At 36.2% G+C, this 27,385-nt stretch overlaps 1 protein-coding gene across 3 annotated transcripts in view; it reads right to left on the bottom strand.

The window, feature by feature from the left end:
• TDRD3 (tudor domain containing 3) overlaps positions 1 to 27,385 on the bottom strand; it is a 93,624-nt gene that overhangs the window by 8,424 nt on the left and 57,815 nt on the right. For all 3 annotated transcript variants that reach the window (XM_063149397.1, XM_063149398.1, XM_063149399.1), the window contains 4 exons: positions 26,636 to 26,792; positions 25,874 to 25,999; positions 16,866 to 17,707; positions 14,836 to 14,961 (listed from right to left, as the gene is read on the bottom strand). In XM_063149397.1, the coding sequence (XP_063005467.1) occupies positions 14,836 to 14,961; positions 16,866 to 17,707; positions 25,874 to 25,999; positions 26,636 to 26,792 (1,251 nt within the window). The remainder of the gene's footprint in view (positions 1 to 14,835; positions 14,962 to 16,865; positions 17,708 to 25,873; positions 26,000 to 26,635; positions 26,793 to 27,385) is intronic.

The raw sequence follows: 27,385 nt of genomic DNA, 5'->3' as shown, positions 1-27,385 counted from the left end.
AGGATTACAGTAAAGAACCAGACAGAACTTAAGCATTGACACAAAAGCTGTGCTGAATGCTGTGCTCACACATATTTAGGAAGCAGTAGCAAGTCACAGCTGATCAGCTCCTGCACTTCTGCCACTTACAAAGTAGTTACCTCTGTCTATTACTGCTTACAGATAGAAAATTCTGCTCCATTCACTGGGGCCTTCTGCTGAAGCTTTTCAATTATAGCTCTCTGTGGGCTATTAAGGGATGAACACCCAAGCCTGTGCAGGGAGGCATGAAGAAGCAGCATGTAGAAGCAGTGTGGGGCCAGGGACTGTGGGACAAAGAGGAGACAGAAGGCAAAGAAAGAAAGCAGAAGATATTTTCCATTTAGGTAGTGTAAAGCCTCTGTTTCAGTTAAGCTGTAGTTTTAACTTCACCCACACACTGAACGCATGGGGAACTTGCTGGTTCAGTACAAAGAGAGTGCTGGCTTCCTTGTAAAATCACTTTTTCTTTCATGTCCATTTCAAATTCCATTTCCTGATCCAGATTTAATGCCTCTTTGCACTGCCCACTCTTCAGGCAACAGCTGTCTCCTGCTGTTAAAACACCAAGTGATCTCTTTTTTCTTGGTTAAATTCCTTTCTCAGATTTTGCTTCTTTTGCCTAATCATCCAGTGTTGAGCTCCTTGAATACGTTTTGGTTTTTGCATTTTCTACTTACCAGTGCTTGGATCAATCAAAAACAGACTGCAAGATTATCCAGATGAATTAAAAAAAAATAAAGCAGAGAAAACTCATGCTATGGCCACATTGAAAAATTCACAAGTACTCTAGAAATAGCTAAATGTCATTAATTTTTAATTATTTTATATGCAATATATTAAATAACCCATATTTGCAAGGAAAAAAATTAATTTGCTGAAGTGTTTACAGTATTCTCTGGATCTTCTACTTTATTAGAATATTTAAATAGATTCTTTGAATTCCGTAATAACTAAGAGTAAAGCAGGATTTTGTGGGGGGGAAAAAGGGTTTGTTATACAACTTTATAGTGGCTTTAGGCAGTAATTTCAGAAATTACTATCAAATGATGTGTAAAAATTTTAAGTAAAAGAGGAAGTATGACTAATGTAGATTTTCAAGGGTCTCAATCAAGTACTGACTTTTTTTTGAAGTGTCTATTACAGAATAATTCAACATATTTGTTCTTCATCAATTTTCTTCACAAGACAGGCTTCTTACCTAAAATATCCATTCCTTTCACAGAGTAATCTTCTCCCAGAGTAACCTTTGTAAGTCTGCAGATGCTCACTTTTTCCCCCCAGCATACAACACATCTATATTAGACTGGGCCTATGGGCATTCTCATTCCTGAAGAACTTGAATGAGAAGAGCAAGTGGGGTTTGAGATCTGCATACAGCCAACCCCTCACTGACATCAGATCTTAATATAAACTCTTAGCCCTATTACTGCCTTATCTTCTGTCTGTAAAGAACATGCAGGATGAACAACTGTAAAGGATCTAAAGGGTACACAAGTGAACCTCATGACCCAATAAGCACCTCACTGCATACAGGACTTTGCAAGCCTTAGGTAATTAGTACAGATATGTGAGTATAAAACCATTTTTGCTGCATGTACAGTCCTCCATAGTTAACTCTGGTTTGACATTTGTGTCTCAGCCATCAATAGCTTTGTTGAAGTTTTTAGCCCTAGCTTCGCTCCAGTAAAATTATGTATTAGGTAAAACAGTAGTGGCAGAAATGGAAATGTTAAATGTATCATTGCAACAATTAAGGAAATTAAATTGTCCACAGATGCATAAAATTGAGTTTCTGTGTGGTACTGTATCATGTACTAAAAACAAAATGTTTTAATCTACTGTACTAGTGATGTCTTTCTCCTTCACTGCTTCGCAAATTCTATGAGATTTTGATGTACTACACAAATAAGCTCTGTACAAAGCCTTTTATCCAAGAGAGAAAACCAGTAAATATTTCCCTAATGAAAGAGCAGTCAATTTCAACAGCTACTGACCTTACAATAAACTTGCTGTAATGGCATTTAAAAAATAAATAGAAAACCAGTAAAACATATAGCCATTGTTACCCTTATTTACACTTAGAAAAAGGAAATTATCCTTATGAGGATATGTCTTTTTCTCCACTGAACACAGATAGGCCACAAGCAAATACACTCCTAACTACGTATGTCAAACTAAGTGGCGTGGAACTATCCCATAATAACTGTTGTTTTCCCATGTTCCAAATAATAATTTCAAGATGACCCTTCTCTGTGTAGTCTTCTCTTTAGCATCTGAAATAAATTAATGATAATAAATATTTTCTGTTGACTTTCATTAACCAAAGGTTAACCAAATGTTAACCAAATGTTTCATTAACCAAATATAACCAAAATTTTGTATTTTCTTGGCCAGTTTTTGTAAAATTCTATAAATACTATAAATACTATAAATTTTATAAATAATATGTATTCTATATATTCTATAAGTACTGTCAGGGCCAGTAATTTTTCAACTAATGCCTTATTACACATCAATTAAAGGTACTAGATTTATAATAAAATTATTTGGTAATCCTGAAAAATTTAGTATACACTATTAATTTTAATTAGAATTATCTCATTTTCCTCTGTAGAAAATATAAAGAACCTGAGCTTCAAAACCAGCTAATTTTTAAATGATTCTGCTAAAACAATACACATATTGAGTTTTGAGTGAAACAATAAACATTAGAAAGAAAGCAGTAGAAAATTAGTAATTTTTCAGAAAAAAATCAAGAAATGCAAAATAAATGGATGAGCAAGGAAAATAATTACATACTTAATCTGAAACAACTAAAAGCAACAATAACTTAAATAATTAACTTGGAATCAGACATTTCTTTGTACTTCATTGTTTCAGCTGTGGAAACAAAACACTTAATCGTTTTCTACATAAACAATTTTTTGAATACATTTCCATAAAACTACAATAATGTAAGCCTGGGGCATGATTTTCGCACAGGCATATTGCTGGCTTATTGGTTCCCCTTAAGGGTATTGCACAGGTTATTCATACTTGCAGTCATTCCCTCTGGCACACATGGAAATAAACATGCAACTCTTACTGTGCAGTTTGTGTGGAAATGGACACATTTTCCTGTAAATTTGTCACTGTGTTCTCAATACAGGAAAAGCCATGGATGCTAAGAATTCCTTACAAGTACATATTTAAGCCATTCAGACCATATCCCTTTCACCGGTGAAAAGCTTCTTCACTGAGCAATATCAATATCAAATGATAAATATTTAAAGGTTTACTTTCAATTTCTAAAAGAAAAGTTGATACACTAAAGTAAGACATTCTATATAAATTGACACAGAACCAACAGGCACATCAGGTTTTCTCCATTCATCCAGAAAAAAACCACAAACTGGAAGTGTTTTTGCCAGGCTGATAATAAAGACAGTCCTACACTATAGCAAAAAAGAATGCTGCATAGACTGGGGGGAAAAAATCAACACTCAATTTCACTTGTGAGAAAAACCTTCTATGAGCCCATAGAAGGGTGGAAGTAGGGGGAAGCATTTGCTGTATTGCTGAACCTGTTTTAGCATGTAAACAGAAAGCCCTGCCAACATAAATTTGAGAAAGAAAGCACTCAGTGATGTCATGAGAAATTATCGAATGCTTTCCTGTTAGGAAAACTCACTATCAAAAATCTTAACAGCAAATAAGAGAGTTTTGGTGACACTTTATGTGAAAAAGAAGGCCATGTGCACAACCTCAGCCATGACAGAATTTGACATACAAATCCCAAAGGCCACACAGAGACAGAGGCGTATACTTAGTAAACAAACACCTATGTGAATTGATTGTGAATGACTGACCGCACACAAACTAAATTAGAAAGTTAAACATGGCAAAATTTATTTCCATAAATATACAGAAAAGTTCAAAAGAAATATATATAAAACAACACCCAATTAAAAACTGAAACAAAACTGCATTAGGTAGTGCAGGGATGCAGCAATTTAAGAAACTTGAAACAGAATCTGCCTATGAGACAACACAGAACAGACCCATAAAAAAGAGAGTATCTTAACTTGAAAGTCAGGACCTCTATATTTCTTGTATCTTGTATGCTTTATATTTTAAAATAAAATTTGCCAATATTTTAGCCTATATTTTAGCTAATAATCGTGACTTTAAAAAAATACACCACATCATTCTGCAAGTTCTACAGTAGGTTCAAAAGATGATGATGATGGGCAAAATATGCTTATAAACACTAGGAACTTTTTATACTGCTACAGGACAGAACAGTTGGTGGCTGGTCACAAACAGTGCTCCCCGGGGCCAGTACTGGGACCAGTTCTGCTTTATATACTTATCAGTGATCTGGACAAGGGGATCAAGTGCACTCTCAGTTGGGTGGGAGTGTTGATCTGCTGGAGGGTAGAAGGACTCTACAAAGGATCTGGAAGGGCTGGATCAATGGGCTGAGGCAGATTTTAAGAGGTTCAACAAGGCCAAGTGCCAGGTCCTGCACTTGGGTCACAACAGCTGCAGGCAGCTCCACAGGCTGGAGGCAGAGTGGCTGGAAAGCTGCTCAGTGGAAAAGGCACCCCGGGGTGTGCTGGCTAGAGACAGTGGCTGAACACAATCCAGCTGTGCCCAGGTGGACAAGAGGGCCAATAGTGTGGCCAGCAGGGCCACAGCAGTGACTGTCCCCCTGTACTGGGCACTGGTCAGGCCAAACCTTGAGTGCTTTGTCCAGTCTGGGCTCTGCATTCCAAAAAAGACATTGAGGTGCTGGAGCATGGGCACAGAAGGGCAACAGGGCTGGTGAAAGGTCTGGAGCGCAAGTCCTGTGAGAAGCATCCTAAGAAGCTGGGGTTGTATTTAGCCTGGAAAAAATGAGGCTGAGGGGAAACCTTATCACTCTCCACAGTTACTTTGAAGGAGGTTGTAGCAAGGTGGGGGTCAGGCTCCTCTCCCAAGTGACGAGTAACAAGAGGAGATCACCTCAAGTTGTGCTAAGGGAGGCTTAGATGGGATATAAGGAAAAGTATCTTCACAAAAGCCTTTGTCAGGCCTTGGAGCAGTCTGTCTAGGGAAGTGGCTGAGCCACCATCTCTAGAAGTATTTAGAAGACCTGTAGATGTGGAACTTTGGGATATGGTTTATGGTGGGCTTGACAGTGCCAGACTAATGATTTTACTTGATGATCTTCAAGACCTTTTCTAATCTAAGCAATTCTATTATCCTAAAACTGTAATGTCCAATCTTCAGGAATTTTTACATCTACACAATAAGTTAGGAACAAAGTAAAAAAAAACTAAAAAAACTTTCCAGGTGTGAAAATAAAACTACTACATATTAACCCCATAGCACCAATTTACTCACATTCACAAGTATTTCCCTTCCCACTTTGATATGGAAGGAAGTCCATTTCCAGGCTGAGTGACTGAGGACTCAGCTTCACTCCTCTCCCTAGACACTGATGAAACTCTGTGATTTATGATGTGATTTCCATCACATGAGCCTCAAAATGCCCAGCTGTGAGGACTGCTGATGTAACCTAACATGTGTCTGACATCATCAAAAAGAGGCTGATTATCCGTACAGGGAAAAGAAGTGAGACTGGAATAGGTCAGGAAGGAACGCAAGCAAGAAGAGAAACCCCACAAGCCTGCATCCAATTGTAAAATTGTGCCTGGCTTAGTGCAATACAGCATCCAATATCTTGTAAAATTCTACTGTCAGTTGTAGAACATTCAAGAACATTCTTCAGCAGTGTCCTACATTGAAACAGGACACTGGGGGAGCTCTGTCAAGAAAGGAACGAAGAGTATGGCAATAACTAAATACCACTGCTTTCATTTGCTCCTGTATGCCTTGTGACCCACAGTGGATGTCCTATATGAGAACATATAGTCTAGAGAAGAACAAAAATAAACACATCAGAAAAGAGATGAAGGAATAAATTCAAATAGGAAACCATTACATAACTATGCAAACTTTTTCTGCAAAAGATTTTATCAACTTGAGCCTGCATGAAATAAGCTCTCAAGATTTTCACTAAGAAGTCAGAAGCAACACTTCCAATTAGGTATCAAAGGAAGAAAAAACAAAACAAAACACCAAAACCAAAAAAGCCCTACAAAAAGAAAAGACCAATTATAAATAGGCTTCATAAGCATAGGAGAATCTGAACTGAGCACTGAGATAGTCTCTAATATCTGCCTGCATAATCAAATGTTCCAAGTTGGAAAGTTAGTTATCAAACACCTACCATGTTTGATGTTCAATATGTGTGACATACTCATTAAATACAAAAAACATGGATAAAAAGTCCCTCTGTATAGCCATCATATATTTATTGCTTTTTTATTAACCAACTCACTCTCATTAGAGAAACATGTGTTCCCCTTTGGCAAACATATCTTCAACACCAAAAAATAGAACTCACAAAAAACATACAACTGAACTCCCCCAACCTTCCTCCTTCTACCCTTATCCCCCCAAAAAACAGCCTAAAAGAGTAATTTTCTATGTTCTAGCATTTATGAAGAAAAACAGATCGCCTTGCTGAAAAAAAAACTACTTTCACAGTTAAAAAAAAATTCTTTTTTTAGTTCTTATATTATAAAAGACTTATTTTTCTAGATATTATTACTTACAACACCTGCAGGTTATCAAACAAGGAGGAAAAATGCTCAAGCATTGCAGATATTAACCATTCTTGTATAAGGAATCTTCAGTACATTAAGTAACATATCTATTGAACATGTGCTGTATACATACCCATGAGTAAGATCTGGAATGTTACTCATATGTATGTATATATATGTAATCTTACACACACATACCCCACATACTCCACAGATTATATTCATCATCACTTCTATTCTGCAATACCAAACAAACAGTATCATGTCTCCCTTCCTTAGAAAGCAGCTGGTCAGGAATACTACACCAATTCCTCTCATTTCCTCTTTAATTAAAATCCTTTTAATTAATATATGAAATGTGGACAAACTCAGAACATGGGAAAGTGAAGAAGACAGGGAAATCAGGAGAGAAACAGTGATGGCAAGAACAGCCCAGATATTTTTACACAACTAACTTCTTTTACTCAACATATTCAATCTCAACACAGGCAATATAGAGAAATCCAAGCAAAGAATCTTTCAGAATTCTCAAAATGAGATTTTGAAGAACTTAAATCACACTAGAGCAGGATCAAAAACTATCTCAAAACAAAATTGCAACTCAGGTTAAAGGAAGATATTTAGTGAGAAACAGTCTCAAAATAACCCAAGGAAGGAGCCCATATGCAGTCTCCAAATAATAACCTGTCATTATATGCAATTACAATTAATAACAAGAGGAGAAGAATAGTGTAATGTTCCAAGAGTCCAGCTTTAACTGCCACAACTATTTTCAATAATTGTAAAACCTAAGAATATGTCCTTAATCTAAATTGCAGAGCTGGTAATGATTAGTAGCAATATTTCCTAGTCTGATGAATATGAAATGTTCAAGGTGAAGACTCAAATATATTTTACAATGCCTAATCATACAACCATAAAATTGAAAGCCCCTGGTTTATGCCCACTTGGTAGAAATTACCTCCTCAATTGAAATTTGCCTACTTTAAGTTTATTAAAAAGTAAAATGCTGTTCTTTAACCACCTTTCAATGTCAGTTACCATGTTTCAGCTAAGGGCTAGTAACTTTCAGAGGAATAGCTAAATTGTGAACGTCTATCTCTATTCCAACATGCATACACCAAGTTGAAGTCTGAAAAACTATGCAGCTTCTCAGAGGATAAGGTGCTAAAGAAAACCATTTACTAGCAGTTGATCAAGGTAAGTGGTTTTCAAAAAGTTCATCTCAAAATAATTCCCCTTAAAAGAAGGCTGGGGAAATAAATAATTACATAAAGAATTATCCTGAGAGAACCTGAAGGTTAAACTGTGTGTAGGGCATGTATGATGGTGTACTGTAAAAGATGCAATGGAATTTAAGACAATATTTCCAGTGAGTACAAAAAGTCTCAGTTAAGAAATAAAAGTTTAAGTTAGAGTATGAAAAGCAATTTTTCAGTCTAGGAGGACAGAGAAATCACCAACTTGACAAGATAGAAAGTAAGGCACATCCCAACAAAACTACTGCCTACAGCTCAAGTGCTTTCTTAAAGCCAAAAAATAGCCTTTTCTGGAAACTAAAGTCACACTAGTAATGTTTTAGATTAATTTCAACAAATGTCCACCATCACTCAGGAAGATGAGTAGTCCAAAACACTCATCCTTCATTTAATGGATTGAGTCATTGAATTATTTTGAACTGTAAAATTATTCTAGAGATTTTCCTAACAGTACAGAAGCCAAAGAATTAAAGACATCAAGGTCTTCTCTGATGCAATACTCAGGGACATTTTTTCTACAGGAATCTTAGAACCAATTAAGTAGACTGTACCACTGTCTTTTATCAGCCTTGGGTTTTGTGTAGTCAATGAGGACAGAAGGTATATATAAGAGATCCAACCAGCACACATTTATCTACTGCACCTACTTAACTATTCAGTGGGAAAGATTTCCTGCTTTACACACAACACAAAAAGACCACAGTGTGGATGCCAAGGGCATCCAGGCCTAAGAGCCATGAAGAAACAGCACCCAATCTTTCAAGTAGTTATTAGCCTGTCATAAAGACATTTGAATGGGTTTAACACCTCCATAAAACAGGAAGGCAAAAGCCTTCTCCAGCTTAAAGAAGCAGCTGTAAACCTTTACCATTTAGTGGTTTTCAGCACTGCTCTTTACACTGCTGAGGGAGGTACAAACACCTTCAGAAAACTAAGAGGAGTTTACCTCTTCACTTACCTGAAATGGAAAGCTATGATCAAGCCCTGAATTACAGTTTAAGGTAATTCAACAGACACAAAAGCTCTCAAAGCTCCGTGACAAGATACAATGTTATCGAACTTGAACTCTGAACTGTCTGCCAGCAAGAATTAACTGCAATCCACAATCCTGTTATTTTCCTTCCTCAACTCATTCCTTACTGGAGGAATGAGCTGAGAAAACCTGCTAAATGGATTTTCAGTCTCCACAGAACAAAAGAAATTCTAGAAAAACCAGGAATATGTATAACATTTATGTCTTAATAATAATTTTTGCGTTCTTTTATCGTTATGCAGAAATCCAGTGCAAGATACTGCAGGAAGAGGAACTAAGCTAAACTATAGGTTTCACTTCATAATTGGAATTCTTAAGGAATTAAAATAATTGTACTCAAAGAATCTGTAAGAATTCCAGCTTGTTTAGAGAACAAGCAGTTAAGGCCATAACATATGTAAGTGAAACTACATACATACATAGGGTACACTATGATTTTTATTTGCTTCACACAGCAGTAGAAAACAAAAAAAAAGGTAATTGTAGCATAAAGAGGGTGGAAAAAAGACTGACATTACTAAGGAAACAGAATGGAAAGCAAAGCAAAGACTTATTTGGCTTTGGGGAAAAATGTCACAAGATAAACACTTAGACTGTACATTTTCATAATTTATTAAGGGAAAAATATCCTACAAAATAGAGAATAAAATTAAGACTTAGAGTTTAAAGTATTATCTTGACTTTATTTTTTTTCCACAGAACAAATTATTAAGTGATTCAGGAAGGTCCTTCCAATGCTTTTCAGTTGTTATAATAATTTTACATCATTTACAAGAAAAAACAAGCAGTTCTTATTTCTACAATAGCATTTCAGTGACTTTTTCTTTTTATTTGGATTAAAATACTTTAAGTGACCCCTGCTACATTGAGGGAACTATTGGAATACAGTATTGTAGTGTTACATACATAAGAACTCTAGAATAGTGGAACCCAAATGTTTTATCATTAAAAATATCTATGAATTCCATACCTAGGACATATTTTCAGGCTCTAAGAAAAACAATAACCAGTTCTAGTGTTCTTAAATGTATTTATATTGGTATTGTACGTGATTATTGATAAAAAATCCCCACTACCTTTTTGGTTTACCTAATGTAAAACTCAGCTTTATCTTCTAGCCATCAGAAAGATAAATAGCTGCATGTAAGGTATCAGACAGACTGAAAACTTATAAGAACTCTAAGCAAACTGCATAATGGACAGTACACAATCAATTATTATACTTTTTTCATTAGGTGGTAAGCACAATGTATTTTGAAAATATGAGGCAGAGTTGATCTACAGTTAAGATAACAAAACAAAGCAAAAAACCCACCAAAAAAACCAAACAAACCAAAAATCACTTATAAAGGTTGCCAAAAGCAGAGCAGAAGCTGAGGTGCTTAAATAAGCACCTCATAAAATATGTAATGTCATCAAAATAAGGTCACTGTGGTACTTTGGCTGTTATTGCAAGTGACTAGCCAAGCAGCATTTTGCTTTGCTTTTTTTTCTTCCTCCCAGTGGTATACTTTTATCCATTTGTATTTGTTGGACAAAAAATGAAATTCAACATGAGTCCTAAACAAACAGTACTGAAACAATAAAGAATAATCACTTCTTAGACATTTACGTCTTGATAAGAGTTCACTAAATCTTCTCTCAGTATTAGCAACTCTTTCAAAAAGGAGTCTGAATTAGGACTCACATATAGTGTATTTCTACAAGTTTTCAGTACAGATATCTGAGATCAAGAATTGTGTAATCAGAGAATATGCTAAATGGAAGGGACTGACACTTTAGCAGTCCAACTCCTGGCCCTGCACAGGACATCCCAAGAGTCACACCATGTGCATGAGTGCACTGTGCAAATGCTTCTTGAACTCTGTCAGGCTTGGTGCTGTGACCTCTTCCCTGGGGAGCCTGTTCCAGTGTTCTCTGAGTGTAAAACCTTTTCCTGATATCCTCCCCTGAATCATGCTATTTCACGCCACTTCCTTGCGTCCTGTCACTGGTCACAGGAGTGAAGACATAGGTATCTTCCCTTCATAAAGATGCTGAAGGTCAACAAGGTCTGCCCTCAGTCTCCTCCAGGCTGAACAAACCCAATTACCTCAGCCACTCCTCACAAGGCTTCCCCTCAATGCCCTTCACCATGCTTGCTGCCTCCTCTGGATGCTCTCAAATAGCTTAATGTCTTTCCCATATTGTGGTGTCCCAAACTGCACACAGCACTCAAGGTGAGGCCACACCAGTGCAGAGCAGAGCGGGAAATCCCCTCCTTTGAGTGGTTGATGATGCTGTATTTGATGCCCCCCAGGACACAGCTGGCTCTCCTGGCTGCCAGGGCACAGTGATGACTCAACTTGCCACTGACAGGATCCCCAGGTCCCTTTCTGCAGCACTGCTTCCAGCCCCTCATTACCTAATGTACACACACCATCAAGGTTGCCCCATCCAAGGTGGAAAATCCAGCACTTGTCCTTGTTAAACCTCAAACATTTGGTGACTGCCAAGCCCTCTGATTTGTCTGAGTCCCTCTGAAGAGCATCTCTGCCTTCAAGAGAGTTGACAGCTGCTCCCAATTTGGTGTCATTGGCAAACTTACTCCTTTGAGACCTACGTCTAAGTCGTTAATGAAGGTGTTGAAGGGCACAGAGGCTGAGTATGAAGCCTGCAGAACCCCACTGGTGACCAGTCCCCAAAACTCTGATGTCACCCTGTTCACTACAACCCTTTGCACCTGACCCAAGAGCCAGCTGCTCACCCACCACATAATGTGATTATCAAGCTCTGGGCTGGATATTTTGTCCAGGAGCATACTGTGAGAGACAGCATCAAAAGCTTTACTGAAATCCAAAAAAATTACATCAACGGTCTTTGTTAGGTCAGCTAGGTGGGCTACCCTGTCATAGAAGGAAATCAAGTTTGACAAGGAGGACTTTCCTCACACAAAGCTGTGTTGGCTGTGACTGATGAGTGCATTAGTCTCCAGGTGTTTTCCAATATCTCCCAGAATAATCTTTTCCATTATTTTACCAGGCACTGAAGTGAGACTGAGAGGTCTGTAGTTTCCAGGGCTCCCCTTGACCTCCTTGAAAACTGGGATAGAGCTGGTCAGCTTCCAGTCAGCTGGGACCTCTCCAGATTACCAAGACTACTCAAAAATCATTGTGAGAGGTTTTGTGATTACATCAGCCAGTTATTTGAGGATTCTTGGATGAATCCCATCAGGCTCCATAGATTTGTACGGATCCAGCTGGACAAGCAGATCTCACAGAATTCCAGAGTAAACTGTGAGTTGATGATTCTCAATCATGGTTTTCCAGCTCAGGGCACTGAGACTCCCTTGGTCCATCACCCATGCTGAAGATGGAGGCAAAGAATGTCTTAAACACCTCTGCTTGTCCCTGTTCCTGTTTGTAAGGAGACCATCCTCATCCTGTAATGGGCTGATGTTATTTTTACACTGCCTATTGCCATTAATATATTTGAAAAAACCCTCTTTTATATGGCCCCCCACATTTCTGGCAGCATCAACTCCAACTGAGTTTCAGCTGCATACATTTTCTTCCTACAGTGGCAAGCAGCATCTCTGTACTCCTCCCATGCCACCTGACCCTGCTTCCACTGGGCATATACCTTCTTTTTTGCTATACTGCTGTTCAGCCAAGCCAGCCTTCTGCCTCGTCTGCTTGACTTCAGACTTTTGGGGATTGCCTGCTCCAGTGCCCTTAGGAGGTGATGTTTAAAAGCATTGATGGACCCAAGCAACTGCAAAAGGGACTTTACTTCACTATCTGGAAATTATGTGGAACAACTGAAATAAAAATCAGCACAATATTTCCAGTAATACATGCTCCTTGGGGCCAGTAGCATTGATCAGTGAAAGTAATTATTGAAGTTACTTTAAAATCTGTTTTGTTCTCTAGTAAAGAGGAAATATACCCAAGTTACTTGAATCTTAAGTCAAAGAACTAAGCAGCATTATAACTTTGTTTTGCATTTATGCATGCTATCTAGATTTATACATAATAAGAACACTGAGACAAAGAAAAATGGCCAACAGTGTTCAGCTTAAAAGACAAAGCTGAGTATCAATGGGTGATTAAGAACTGCAAATGCATAATGAGGATTACGCTTAGCACCCAAAAACAAAGAAGTAGGTCCTAATCAACTTTCTTCTGCAAATATCCTACAGCTTCAAGGACCTTCTAGCAACAAAAGAGCAATTTGTCAGAAAACAACTCATTTAAATGATGTTTACTGTGAAGATGTTGATTGGCATTCATCTTGTGTAACTGTAACTGTCTGAAATGTCATTGTTTGAATTTATGTAACTAGGCTACCTTGAGAGAAAATAAGAACCTTGAGAAAGGTATTTTTCACTTTTGAACAGACTGAAAGTCCTTGGAAATTCCTCTTTTGTCTCCAGTAATCACAGAGGAAGCCTCAATGACTCAATCAGGAGGCAGCATGATGTCAGGACTATGGTACTTACTGTCAGAATCGCCTCTCCATACACTGTCCCACCCTTGCCTCAGCTTTAACAAACTAACTCTGAAATAAAGTAAGACAACCTGGGGGAACAAAAATGTGGTTCATTTAATTCAATTTCATCCTGTGGCTACATGACTGACAATCCAACAGGGGAGGAGAGGGATGAGGAAGAACACATGGTCAGACATAGGCAGAAGAGGCAGGGAAAATGACCACCTCACTACTAGGATCAAGTAGGAAATGGCACCTCACTACCAGGATCAACTTAGTCTTAATATTAGGCCAAGTTCTTACACTGTGAGAGCTAACATTCAGTGGCTTAAAGTAAAATAAAAGCCACTCCTCAAAACTGTAATCAAATGAAGAAAAGTCTGATTATTAACCCAGAAAAAGGGTTAAAATAATACAATCATACCATAAGTAACTAGCATCTTACAGGCCAGAGTGTAGGACAAAAAGAAGGCAGGATAAAGGGTAAATTTTCATACAAACAGCAATGCATCAGCTGGGAGGAGTTTCAGGTGTCTTTTTAAGTACAAAAAGGCCATCTCACAGGCATCTGAGAGCTACAGGCAACAATACTTGTTAAAAGAGCACTGGGAAACAAGAGCTGACTGTTCAGCCTCTGCAGCAATAGTAACATGGTTCTATGACCCAAAAGTAAGAACTTAAAATAAGCACAGTCAACTCATCATTAAGGAATCAATATGCAGATGAATATTTTTTGTGCAGCCTTTTATAGTAAGAGTAAACAGCAAAGAATTGTGCATTCCTGACATTTGTTTTAATTGAAATGTATCTCTGCTTCCATGACATTCACTAATAAAGCCTTTTAAAATTTCCAACTTCCATAAGGCTAATACATTCTAAACTTCATAAAACAGATTTTGATGCATACATGACCACTACAGTATTTGGCAAAGAAGAAATCATTGAAACAAGAATAAAATCATGATACAAAATAAAGGGATACAGATGTGTATTTTTACTCATACATACACATGTAGTGAAAAGCTTCAGAACATATGTTTTAAATGACTGTTTCCTAACCCTTACAGAACAACATACAATGTACATGAAATAAAACAAAAAATTGGGTTGAATAGAATAAGTAACAACTTTTAAGAGAGAAAACATGCATAAAACTGTTTGGTTGACAGATCAATTATTCATTTTCAAACAATACAATTGAAATTTATTATACAGGAAGAATACCACATCGTAATACATGTCTATCAGGTTTCATATAGAGAAGTAAAATCAGAGATTTTGTGCGTGTACTTTGCAACTATTTTTCTACACATGTAGGTAGCATTCTTTGCGTGAGTAGGCATTAATTAGTTAAGAGTTACATATTTTGTACAGACTATGTAGCTGGTATTTTTTAATACAATTTGTTATCACATACCCATGTGTCTGCATGAACAGGCCTGATGTTGCTGAGAAGCACCTCTTCATAATTTCCATAATCACTGAATTTAACAACGGCAGTTGTCCCAGAAGAATGGAGAGCTTCAATTTCTGCCCGGTAGAACTTAAAAGAGAAATTTTCAAAGGTCACAAAATACAACCAGAAATACCACAAATTCTTAACAACTTCCTTTTCATATATGTCTCTGTGTGTGTATACATACTTAGTCAGAGTCAGCATTATATTTTGTTTTAAATTTGTACTAGATATGAAATCGGGTATCTTAAAATTCCACATGGCAGACACCGAGGACATGGCAGAACATTTTTAGAGTATTCATTGAGAAGATACACAGCTTATTTAAGTAGACCGACCATTTAAAAGACCCATTTTTATCTCCCTGAAAGCAGAACAAATTAATCACTAACACAAATACTGCTGTATACAGAGAAATGCTATTGTAAGATGTTTGCTTAAAATATACATCTGTAAGTACTTATTAGCCATATACTGATATGGCTTGTATGTGTGTACTTGCACACCTATGTTATTACACAATAAAACATGATAAAATATGATGAAAATATGATAAAACTGCCTCTTCATAAAGTCCTTTTTCTAAACACAAAACTTGGGTTTTTTACACTTATGCAAAAATACTTTCTTGAACGTATTAAATCAATTTTATCTGACTGAACACAAAAAAAATCACAGCCTCCTAAATGGTAAGGCTCAGTACTGTATTTTATCATCACATGTCTTAGAAGTGAGTAGTAGCATTTAATTACACTATCAAGAAACCAATTACTGCCCAAAACACACCTTCTAATCTGCTGAATACGTAACAGTCTGGGATTACGACATATGTACTTATCTTGCAAGGTTTGCACTTTTAAAAACTTCAAGATCTCATTTCAGAGTAATGCAAGTACTCTGAAAATAGGAAACAATTCAGTATTATGCCATTATACTTCACACTAATCCATCCACTCAAGCTACATATTCCTATTTAAGGCAGTCACCTGACTATGGGTTGCCACTACCAAAAAATCCTGCATGGTTTATTGTTGGTTTTAGTCATACCAGCAGAAAAGAGAAAAATAAAGTTATGCTGCTGAGTTAATGCAGACAAAAAAAAAAAAGAAAACACTTATAATAAATATAATAAACTTTAAAAAAATTCTTAAAAAGTACTTAAAGAACAACAATATTTAAGGTAGTTATCAGATTATCAGAAAGGGGTAAAACCCAACGAAACTACCAATGCAGAGTGGCAGACAACTCTTGAACAGGCGATGACAAATCAAAGAAAACAGCCTAAAACTTTCTTAGCAAAGGAGAAGAAAGCAAAATGTCCTCCTGCAAGAGAAATCTCATTAATGGGGAAAAGAGCTGAAAATAAAGTATTTAAACTTTTAAAAATCAGTAATACAAATCTATCATGCAGCATAATTAATTTGTCCATAAATTCTTTACCTGATAGCATACAAGAGCTAAACAAAATTAAGCCTTTTGCTGTTTCTGTTCTGTAATGACTGAAAGAAAACTGGCAGGCTTTTTACAGCCCCATTCCTGCAGACTTTATTCTTTCTTTGTCTGCTAAAGGTCGTGTGCTGACTTGTTCCAGAAAAAGGTATTACACATCTACCATTATAGATATTCTAGATAGCACAGTTTTTATTGTTTTTGTTCCTCAGCAAAGAATATGAGCACCTAGATCCTCATTCATCCCTTCAAATTTTCAGCACTTAAGTTCCTTACTGAAGCATTTGACTTAAGACACCCTAAACTCCATGTACATGACAGAAACAAGGACTTGATTTAGGGACTTGAAAATTTTGGGCAGTGAATTCAACTGACATACATCATAAATATAAAAAACAGAGCAAGGAGCTAGGCAAGAAGCACACTGCACACCTATGAACAAAGGCCATGTCCCAGTGGTAGTGTGCTAAATATCTCCCACACACACATAAGAGGGCATTAGAGGTACAATTTGAGATAGTTCTCATTTAGCAAAGGCATACCTTGTTGTCTTCCCAATAAAGAGCAAAGCATTCATCCCCTGGTCTCCAACTTTTTCCATACTCCATGTGACTCGATGGTGGTTCCAGTATTTTCTCTGGTTTGATGGGCCCAGTTCTCTTTTTGGGACCAGTGTTGTAATACAACATTTTATCATCAAAAGACGGGATCACAGTGGGTCCTGACGATTTGATAGGTCCTACTCGTCTTCCTTTCTGATGATGCTCAGTATCTCCATTTGGTACAGCACTGAAATTATCAGTCCTACTTGGATTTTGGTAATCATTATTAACACCAAAATGTTGCTCACGTTTTACCATAAAGGCTTCATTACTTATTGTTCGTGCCTTCCTATCACAAAAATTTTCTGAATTGTGTGTTTGGTTTTCCCTTTTCCCACGTTTCTGGTTATTGTTGTCTGTTACATCTTGAGCAGCAGAATTTTCCTTGAATTCTGAGAAAGACACTCCTTTTCCTACTCTGTTTTGCATGTTGTTATCCCTTTTTTTGAAAGTAATATCACTCTGGTGAGTGGTTATGGGATAACCCAAATCCTTTGACCTGTCATTTCTAGGATAATGTCTGTCACTTTTATTTTTTTCATCTGTCCAGTGTTCTAAAGAGCTGTGCCTTTCAGGACCTCTGTTTCTTGGTAACCCACCACTTTCCAAAGCCTGCCTTGAATTCTGAAAATCCTTTTGAAAACGAGGGGGTTTCTCATTCCTTGGTTGTCTCATGTCATTGCGAGAAACGTGTCTTGAATGATTCTCTTTGATGCCATTCTGTTCTGTATTCATAACTTTGTGCTGTACTTGATGTGTTGGCTGAAATTGTAATTTTGGTTCTACAAAGAAAAAAATTATTTCAATTAACATATTTCACACAAATACATTTTAGAAATACTGTTTCAGACTTCATACACAGCAGCCTTAAATGAGATAAAGCAACAGTATTCTTCAGAAATGTATGCAACTTTGTGAAATGGAAAGGTACACACAGAGAATTTACCAGACACATTTGAACTGCAATTCCTAATTATCAGAATTTGGTTCTAAGTACAGCCCAGAATTACAGTACTCTGGGCTGTACTCAGAACCAAAACACCTATGAGCAAGAGAAAAGCCAGGCATAAATTTCCAGGAGATAACTCGTTCCTCCCTATGGACATCAACAACCCACTCAAGTAAGAGCCCTTTAAGAGAGAAAAACAGAATTCCAAGGTGGAGAAAGGAGGAGAGAGGAAAATTAGGAGGAAAAGGGAATACTTATAATCTGAACTGAAACCTTCTGTAAAAATACCTTGTTAACAGTTATTCAGGAAAAAAGAGAAAAGGCAAGAATCTGAAGTGAAAAAATGAACAGAGCTGGCAAAATGTAGATAGCAGGAATAGTAGCAAAGCCCAGGACTCTGGAGACTCTGATCAGTGAGCCATAACAGGACCTTCTCAAGCACCACCTTTAAGAGCTTCAACCAGAACTCTTAACTGATGAGAATAAAGACAAGATTATCATGAATATAAGTAAAGAGAGGAAACATGCTATGGCCTGCCGGAGAGGAAGAGAACTGTGAATATCTGTGGAACTTTTTATGGAATTATGAGCTTTTTAGGCAAACATGAAATTTTCAATGGGGTTGTTTAGGTGAAGAGCAAAAGGAGGGGAGAAATGAAGATAAACCCAGGGGAAAATACAGAAGAAACGAGATTAAACAGGAGAGCTGCAAATAAGTAGGTTCCTGGTGAATACAGTCCTGCATGTGACCACTGTAACCTGTCTCATCTCCTTATTAAATTCTCTTTCTAAATTCTCTGTAGTGTATGTGAGGGGACATGTTTTTAAACTGGCAAATTTGAGGTAGGATAAGCTGGTAGCTGGGACAAGGAACAGTGAGAGAGACCAAAGGGGTCTCGAAGGCCATCTGCCAGGAGATGCCAGGTCTGGGCTCACACAGTGGCCAGAGCTGTACAAAGCACATCCATGTAACCTCCTACCAGCTCCAGGCTGTAGCAGCCAACAGGCTGGGCCAGAGGTGAAGTGGGTACCACAGGTCAGGGCTCTCCTGGCCAGGACAGACTGACATGGGGGTGTGTGTGTGTTGGTGGCTAGGTATGAGATCTGCCAGCACACTTTAAAGCTGATGGAAAAGGAAAACATAAACCCATTAAAGGGATTCATGTTTACATGAGCAATTTTGTGCCATGTGGGCAGTTGCAAAGGTGTTCTTTTCTTGCTTGTGTCCATGAGCCTGGTGTGTGCGTGGGCCTGGTGGGACTGTGCAGTCAGGCTCTCACACATTCCCATGGAAAGGAATGCTAGCACTAGAAACAATGAACACTGATAGCTGACAGCAAATGTATCAGCTTTCATAACTACATGCAAGATGGCAAGTTAAAATTAAAATGTAAATTTTACCTGGTTTATTTTTTAACAAAAAACTTTTCAAGCATCACATGATTAGCAGTAGCTCACAGAATTTTTATCAATTTAATTTACTAAATTAGCCAATAAGAATCTAGCTCCATTTTTACATATATTTGATGTAGCATAACTTATAAAAGTCACATTTGCTTTACTAAAATTACCTAGTGTTTTTGGTTTTCAACATGGCATAAGCAAATATAAGGCTTAGCTTGAACATGATCTTGGTAAAAATACATCTTACTCTATAATATAGTACTCTGAAAACCACCACATTTTTAATGCATTAAATGTAAATACATACTACTCAGAAACAAGAGTTTCATAAATATGCATTTTCTTTTTAAAAATGCAAAGATGACTTCAAATCTTGTATAATTAATTTTGTTTTGTTAGAATAACACCTTTAAAATTAGAAGTACCTCGTTATTTCTTCTTTACAAATGAGATATGAAAGTACTGTTTTTCTTTACATCTGTAATTTTTCACTAAATAGCTTCATTACACTTTTCCACGTCTGTATAATACCAATCTTACACACTTCCTATCATCTAGAAAGATTTAACTTCCAAATTAATTAATTAACAGTCTTTGTTCACAACATTCTTAATTTACACCTCTTCTCTCCTGGTAGTAAAATGCTCAGGCTTCCACTCTTCCTATACCCAACCTAAGCTCTTAGGTCTATTCCTAATGTTAATTACACACAAAATGACTGAACAGTTTGATGACCCCTGAATGTTTACTCCCTTGTACACACTATTACAGAAAAATGCGTATAAAACTCTAACCTAATTCACTTATAAATCATCTTATTTAATATTCTGTAACATTAATTTAAAGTCACTGTTTCAACAGAAAAAAAAAAACCCAGGAATGGGTTCATTATTAGATTGGACATGGTAATACTTTCCTAGATGGCAGGATATTAGGTTTGACTTAAATTCAAAACATTTCCTCTTAAGGGCTGTCCTTTGCTCTTTTTCTAAATAAATAAACATTTCCTGAGCTGAGATAGCTAGTGACAGTACGTAGTACATACAAGGTACTAGGACTCTACAAAAATGCATGCAAAGCAGTTACAGTTTAGTTAAAGCCTCAAGGAAAACTCAGAACATAGATATATTCTTCTATAATTCAAAAGAGTTTACTGAAATTTCTATTCAATTTCGTAACTTGAAATGAGTAATTTTAGCTATTGTCTACACAAGATAATGTGATCATAACATAAAAGCAACAAGCTGATTTGAAAGTGTGTTGCATCCTTTGATTACAGATTTTTTTTAACAGTAATGGAAAGTTCAAATAATGTGTTAGGCTGCAGGTAAAGTGACTAGAGAATTTCAAAACAGTGAACATGGTTATTTTTTTCTAGGTCTCTTTACTGTGGCATACAAAGGCTGACATGAAACACCTGACTTTTTTTAGTTTAAGCTTAAGGTATGCAAAATCCCATAAGTTTATGTTTTTTACAGAGGTGCAGTTCTTGTGCAAAAGCTTCCCTGGGAACTGCATCATACACAGCAGCCTTAAATGAGCAGGACACATTAAATGATTGACTGACATTCAAGCACAAGTCACTTGCAAATGGAAACTGCCAAGTAGCAGTAAATGTTACTTTGTCAACAGTAGCCAACAAAAAAAGCCAGGAGATGATAATAATAGTGGTTCTTCATGTATTTGTGCTGTCTGGTCTGATCACCAAAAAATGAAGGGATTCTAAAGTTTCTTTATGAGAAATAAGGATCAAAAAAAGCATCAAGGGATCTCGTTCACAAGTTGTCTACCACAACTGCTTCTACTTCCTGCCGCAACTCCAACAAACCATTAGCAACTCTTCCCAGAAAAGTAATGCCTCCTACAGGGCTATAACAAATATTAATTTGGATTGTAACAAGAAGATGTAGTAACCTACTCTCCAACAGCGGGATAGGTTAATCCAGTCGTCATTGTTGCAACCAGAGGTTTGGGAACATGGTGTGGAAAAAATACATGTAAAAATTAATGATAAGGTTCTTGTCATCTACTCAGAAGTTCTGAGATGACAAGTAGTGTTTGTCAGTCTGGAACCCTCACTCACTCACTCACTTTGGCCTTTGTGTGTGATGACTGACGCAAGAGGATCCTACAGGACCAATGACATTCCCCTGATTACAAGGAACCAGCAGGACCTGCTGCACTTGGAAATCCCAGCCAACACAATTCATAAAGCACCGCTCAGTGCACAATGGAATTTAAAAAGTACTGCTTCCTGTGGTCCTTTCCTGTGGATTTTAACATGTTTAATAACGCAGCTAAATTTGATGAGCGTGGCCCTCGCACACTGCTGGCAATGTTTTGGGTTTCTCCTCTCAGACTGAATAATACTTTTGTGTAACTGCATGGAAGTATATCTTTGAGACAGCTACCTCTAGGGCATGTTCTATCTCATACTGATCAAAAGATTTAAAAATTAGAAGATAATTAGTGATACATTTGCACACACTTCGTGTCATGAAGTAAAATTCCTATTACCCAATAGCTTTGTCAAATTAAATCAATTTCAATATAATTCTTTCTAAAATGTAGCAACACTGAGGAACAGGGACCTGAGTGCATGTTTCTGTTGAAACAAACCAAATACAAGCTGAGAAGAGGTATAATAAAGAAGTGAACAAAAAAATCCAAAACATTTTTCATTGTATTCACTACAAACTTCAACTAACTGGATTAAAGGACTCTAACAAAAAACTGATAATTTTTTATCATTCTTTAAAAATGTATGGAATTTACTGAATTTGTCCCTTTTACATTTAAAGGCAAAATAAAAGTACAAGCCTTGTAACATATATCATGAATGCTAACAATGCTAACATACCAATACAACAAATAAAAGTGATTTTCTTGATAGTCACAATTAGCTCTGATTAAAATTCAATTTTTAGAAGAAAGGCTGAATAAGAAATATGGCTATTATTCAATTTGGATCTCTTGTCCATAGCATTCCGTGCTTGTTGAAAACATGGCTACTGCATGACAGATTTCAAATGTTACAAATTTCTTTTAAGTCCAAAAAGTAAGACTCTTTTTTTCCCTGCAACGCACCCTCACTCCCATATATTCAAATAAATTGTGTGACCACAAAATGAAACAAATATTTTTAATTACATTGTATTACATTACCAATTTATTTCAAACGTTTAATTTATTTGGGACTAGATAAAGAATAATGTTCATTATTCATTAATACTATAGCCAGTGCTCTTGGTATCATCTTATTCTCTCTGATAATCCTTGTGTGTACTTATTTAAGCTGGCAAAGATAGATGAGTTGTTCCTCATAACAAAAGAAAACAATAAGGAGATTAATGGAAAAAATCTTTTGTGTTCAGTAGCAGAAATTAACCAAGTACAAGCACAGGCAGCTAATTGAAAGCAATTTTGTCTTCTATTTGTGTTATCTCTTGCAGTCAGGAGGTTTCTCTCACCAAAATTCAAATTACTTAATTTCAACATAGAAATAGTTTTGTAGGTGCCACCAACACCAACTATTCCCAGTAATAAATAAATAAATAAATAAATAAACAAACATGCAGTTTAAGTTAAGGATATGCTTGCTTTAATTCTTTGCATTTCATTTAAATAAAGTATGTTTAAAGTATGCTGTGTTTTACAATTAAAGAGCTAGCAGATCATGGAGTCAGGTATTTCATACTTTTGATAGCTGTAATTACTTAAAACAGTATTTCCTTAATGGAAAAGAGGAGATAAAACATAAAAACCTCACAAGATATCATTTATGGGGCAAAACATTAACATGCTTTCTTGTAACTTCTATATAAAAAAAAAGCTAACAACAAGAAACTTAATGTGCTGTCTTCATTTTTAAAAGGAATACAAGTACCTCCCAAAAAAAATTCAAAGGTATTTAAACTCAAATATTCTTCTACTTGGTCTAAACGCAAGTATGAAAAAGTACCAAATCAAAGAAAAAAATTCAACAACAGTTCTGCAGTTCCTGTTCAGAAATAGAACCACCCAGCCAGAAGTGAATTTAGAAATTCTCCACACTACGAAGGTTTCAGGTGTAATTAGAAACAGTAGATAAGAAAAACAAGGAGGGATGCACAAAGCAAATCAATCTTCTGTGTCCTTGAAAAGAGAAAGGCTTCTTTTTTTCAGACACTTTCCCCAGATCACATAAGATTTTGAAGAAAATGTGGCGTAGTACAGGATTAAAAAATATTAAAAAACAGTTCAGCAAAAGCGCCTTTTGCTTTTTGGATTGTACAACGACTTCCAGTCATTTAGAAGGAATTATACTCTGTCTCAAGTGTATAGGACTTTAATGCTCGCAATAAAGATAAATATGGCCATTCCAGGTAATCATCTGCTCCTGATCATACACAAACATGTAATAGTAGGGACTTGCTCATATATTCAAAACCACTGTCCCTATAAAAACCTCTTTCTTTCTCAATACCTAAAAAACAATATGAGATTTTAGAGACCATGCAGGACAGCAAGGTGCCAGAAATACTGCAGAACAATCTATCTATCTTCTTTTATATGTGGTATAATACAGTGTTTGGTGAAAAAAAATGGAGAAAAACCTGCCAGCCTGGGCACTCCTTAGTGTAATACTGTAAAGGAAAATCAATGAAGAGACATTCTTAGCTTAGTAACATTACATATTTGAGTTGTTTCCATCAGTTTGTCCAATGTGCATTTCAATTCTGACCAAATACTTTTCTAATTCTAAGTGAAAATATGTTTCTCTACTGCTCATAGATGACAGGATCAAATTAAATTTAGGAGGTACTATATATATATATACATATATATAGGAGGTACTATATTTATACATATATATACATATATATATATATCCTGTTTTCTGCAGACATTTGGATGCAGACTTCATGACTGAAGAGTTCACAGTGCCAAGTATGGTCACTGCAGACAGATCACTCAGCAAATACTTCTAAAACTCCTGTCATCTCAGTTTGAGTGGAACTTAAGACAAGTAATAATTAAGAATTTAACTGAAATTATTTTCAAAGGCAGAGGGAATCAAATGACAGAAAATTAACTTTTAATATATGATTTTAAGGATGTGTTTGAATTCATCAGACTGCAGAGTTTTTCTCCAATTTGGCAAGTAAAAAAATCACTTTTGAAAGTAAAAAACAACCACATGCCTATGTATTTCTTGAAATATCCATTTAAAAGACTCTGAAAGCAAAACTAAAACCTGGCATAAAAACAGAGATGCAATCCTATGGGCTATACTCAGTAAGGAAAATAAAAGCTAAGAACATGAAACTAAGCAACCACTTCAAAGCCTTACAAAGTACAACATCTATTTTTTTCAGAAAAGAAAAAGGCAGAAAGATTGAAAAGAATTTCACAAAATAATCACAACACTTTCTGAACTCTTCAAAAATGCTAACAAGTTAGGTTTGGATTTTTTTAAGGAAAGTATGGTTCAGGAATAGTACGCTGGATTACATATTGATTACTCAGATAAAGTGAGAAAAACCAACATAGTGATAAAACCATAAAAACAAAAACCCTGTGTGTCATGGCAGGAAATATGGCAGAACCTTCAGTAACTCAAGGAGTATAAAACCTTTAAAAAGTTTTAACCGAATTATGTTTTTCTTCTTATGACATTTATGTAATCATTTATTTTCATTTAAAAAGAAAAAAACTCATAAAAGTGATGTGTATTTATCTTTAAAACACAATATTGAAGATTATAAACTGAAGTAAATGTAATAAATATATCTAGCTTTTTACTCACATAACACTATGCTTTATTGTCTACATACATGCACTAAAACCAAAGGATCATAAGTATCCCTAAGCAATCAGTACTATCATTGTAAAAAAGCAATTCACTCATTTCACAAGTCTTGATAAACTACTATTACCTACTTACTATAAAACACTGACAATAAGAAATTTATATAACCCTCAGGGATAATTTCTTTTATTTTCCTTTAAATGTCTTTCAGACAAACATAAAAGCCTTCTGTAATATCTCAATATAAGCACAAAATGTATCCAAAGCAAAATCAATGTTTGCAGTGTAAGCCAAAAACACTACCACTGTTTTCATTTCTGCTCATCATAAGAAATCCAGTGCATCTTTGGTAAGTAAAATGAGTTGCCAAGAAATATCTCAAATATCTTCTTTCTGAAAATGTGATTATATTCACTACCTGACCAGTTTACAAAACTGCATCAGCTAATGCAGAATGCTGGTGTATTTAAAAGTTACTTATTTGAATATTTTGATTTTTGATAAATACAGTGAAGACTTATGATGTCATAAATAAAGATTCACGATTCAGGAAGAATCCAGTCAGATTAACAAATTGTGGTTTATGTCACCTCATTTCAAGTTACCAACTTTAAAACATCTAATCACCACTGAGCAACTTATTTGGCCTTTCTTGAGAGGAATAATTCTCCAAGCACTCCTTGTTTTTTTAATGACTGACCATGGAGGAAGTTCTAGGAATCAACTTTTGGATGACTAGAGTTAGGAAAAATGAATCTACACTATCCAACATTTGTTCTAGATACATTAATTTCAGTAACTCACCCTCTACTGTTAGAGTACCCATTTTGGATTCCAAGAAATCAAACAGTGTGCTTGGTGCAGATGGTCTGGCATTTCCTAGCTCTTCTTCATCTTCAGGTCTTATTCGGCCTCGGCCCTTCCCCTTACCTGTAAGCATGAAAGGCTTTTTGAGAATGGGCAATAAAAATTAAAAAGCACAAACATGCCTTCATTTGCTTTACAAAATGTTTGTATTTTCTGTCTTTAAAAAATTCTGTAACAGAAAGGCAGTGATAAGACAAGGGAGAACAATTTTAAACTACAAACTGGAGAGATTTAGATTGGCTGCGATGAAAAAATTCTTTACTATGAGGGTGATGAGGCACTGGAACAGGTTGTCCAGAGAAGCAGCGGATGCTCTGTCCTTGGAAGTGTTCAAGGGCACGCTGGATGGGGCCCTGAGCAAGCTGGTGTCGTGGGTGGCCTCTCTGTCTGGGAGCTGGGTGTGGGGGAGGTGCAATAAGATGATCTTTAATGTCCCTTCCAGCCCATGTTCTTCTGTGATTCCAGGATACACATTTCCCATTTAAAGCTAATTACACATCTGAGTTCCTACTCAAAAATTCTGACAAGAATGTAATACACAGAAGTCTTTCTTAGGGATTTGCTTTCAGGTTTGCAATGCATTCTAACTTGCAGGAAGAAAACATGCAAATATGTCCTTCTATAACTACATTAGTAATCCACCCCACACAAATTTTTTTGCTTGTAAACAGTTTTAAAGCATCTCTTTGCAAGATTTACCTCTAGGTGGTGGTCCCTGAATGGGTTTCTGTTTACTGTTGTTCAGAAGAAAATTTAATGCTGCCTCCAGGCTGTTACTGTTATCCATAAGTGCCTGTCTTGCTGCTTCTTTGCTAAAACCCATCTCTGTTATGTGTTTTAGAGCCTTTTCATCAACCTGAAATAAAAGGTACAAACAAAAATAATAAATACAATACTCTATAAACACACCAGATTTTACATTAATTTTTCTTTTATTTTTAATTGAAACAATATTTTAGTTTTATATAAAACCTCTGCATATAAGCTCAAAAGAAGCAGGTAATCAAGGGATTTTTTTTTTAATAGTATGATTTTTAATTCATTAGCTTCCAGTTCTACTACTACAGGCCTTCAAGCACAAATTCTCCTAGTCTATATGAAAACTAAAAGAAATATCTCAAAATAATATCAGCATCAAAACTAGCCATCTGTTCCAATTTGAACCCCTTCAAAGCTTTTGCAGACAACGCAAAACCCACTTACTTCTTAAAATATGGATAAAACATAATTGGCTAAAGGTTTTACAGAAGAAAGCAAAGAAATGCAAACAATCTACTTGTGCAGAAATGCAGGCTCCATTATTCCAAACTGCATAGAGCATGATGACAAAAAGTCAAAACAGGAATCAAAAAGCATTAAGTACAGAAAAAACATTGCACCTGCACCAAAATCATACCAGCCACCCATTTACTTCAACAGCTGCCATCAAAAACATTCTTAACTGGAATC

This window comes from Melospiza melodia, chromosome 2 (genome assembly GCF_035770615.1).
Source record: "Melospiza melodia melodia isolate bMelMel2 chromosome 2, bMelMel2.pri, whole genome shotgun sequence".
Lineage (NCBI taxonomy): Eukaryota > Metazoa > Chordata > Aves > Passeriformes > Passerellidae > Melospiza > Melospiza melodia.
This window is presented reverse-complemented; position numbering and strand designations above follow the sequence as displayed.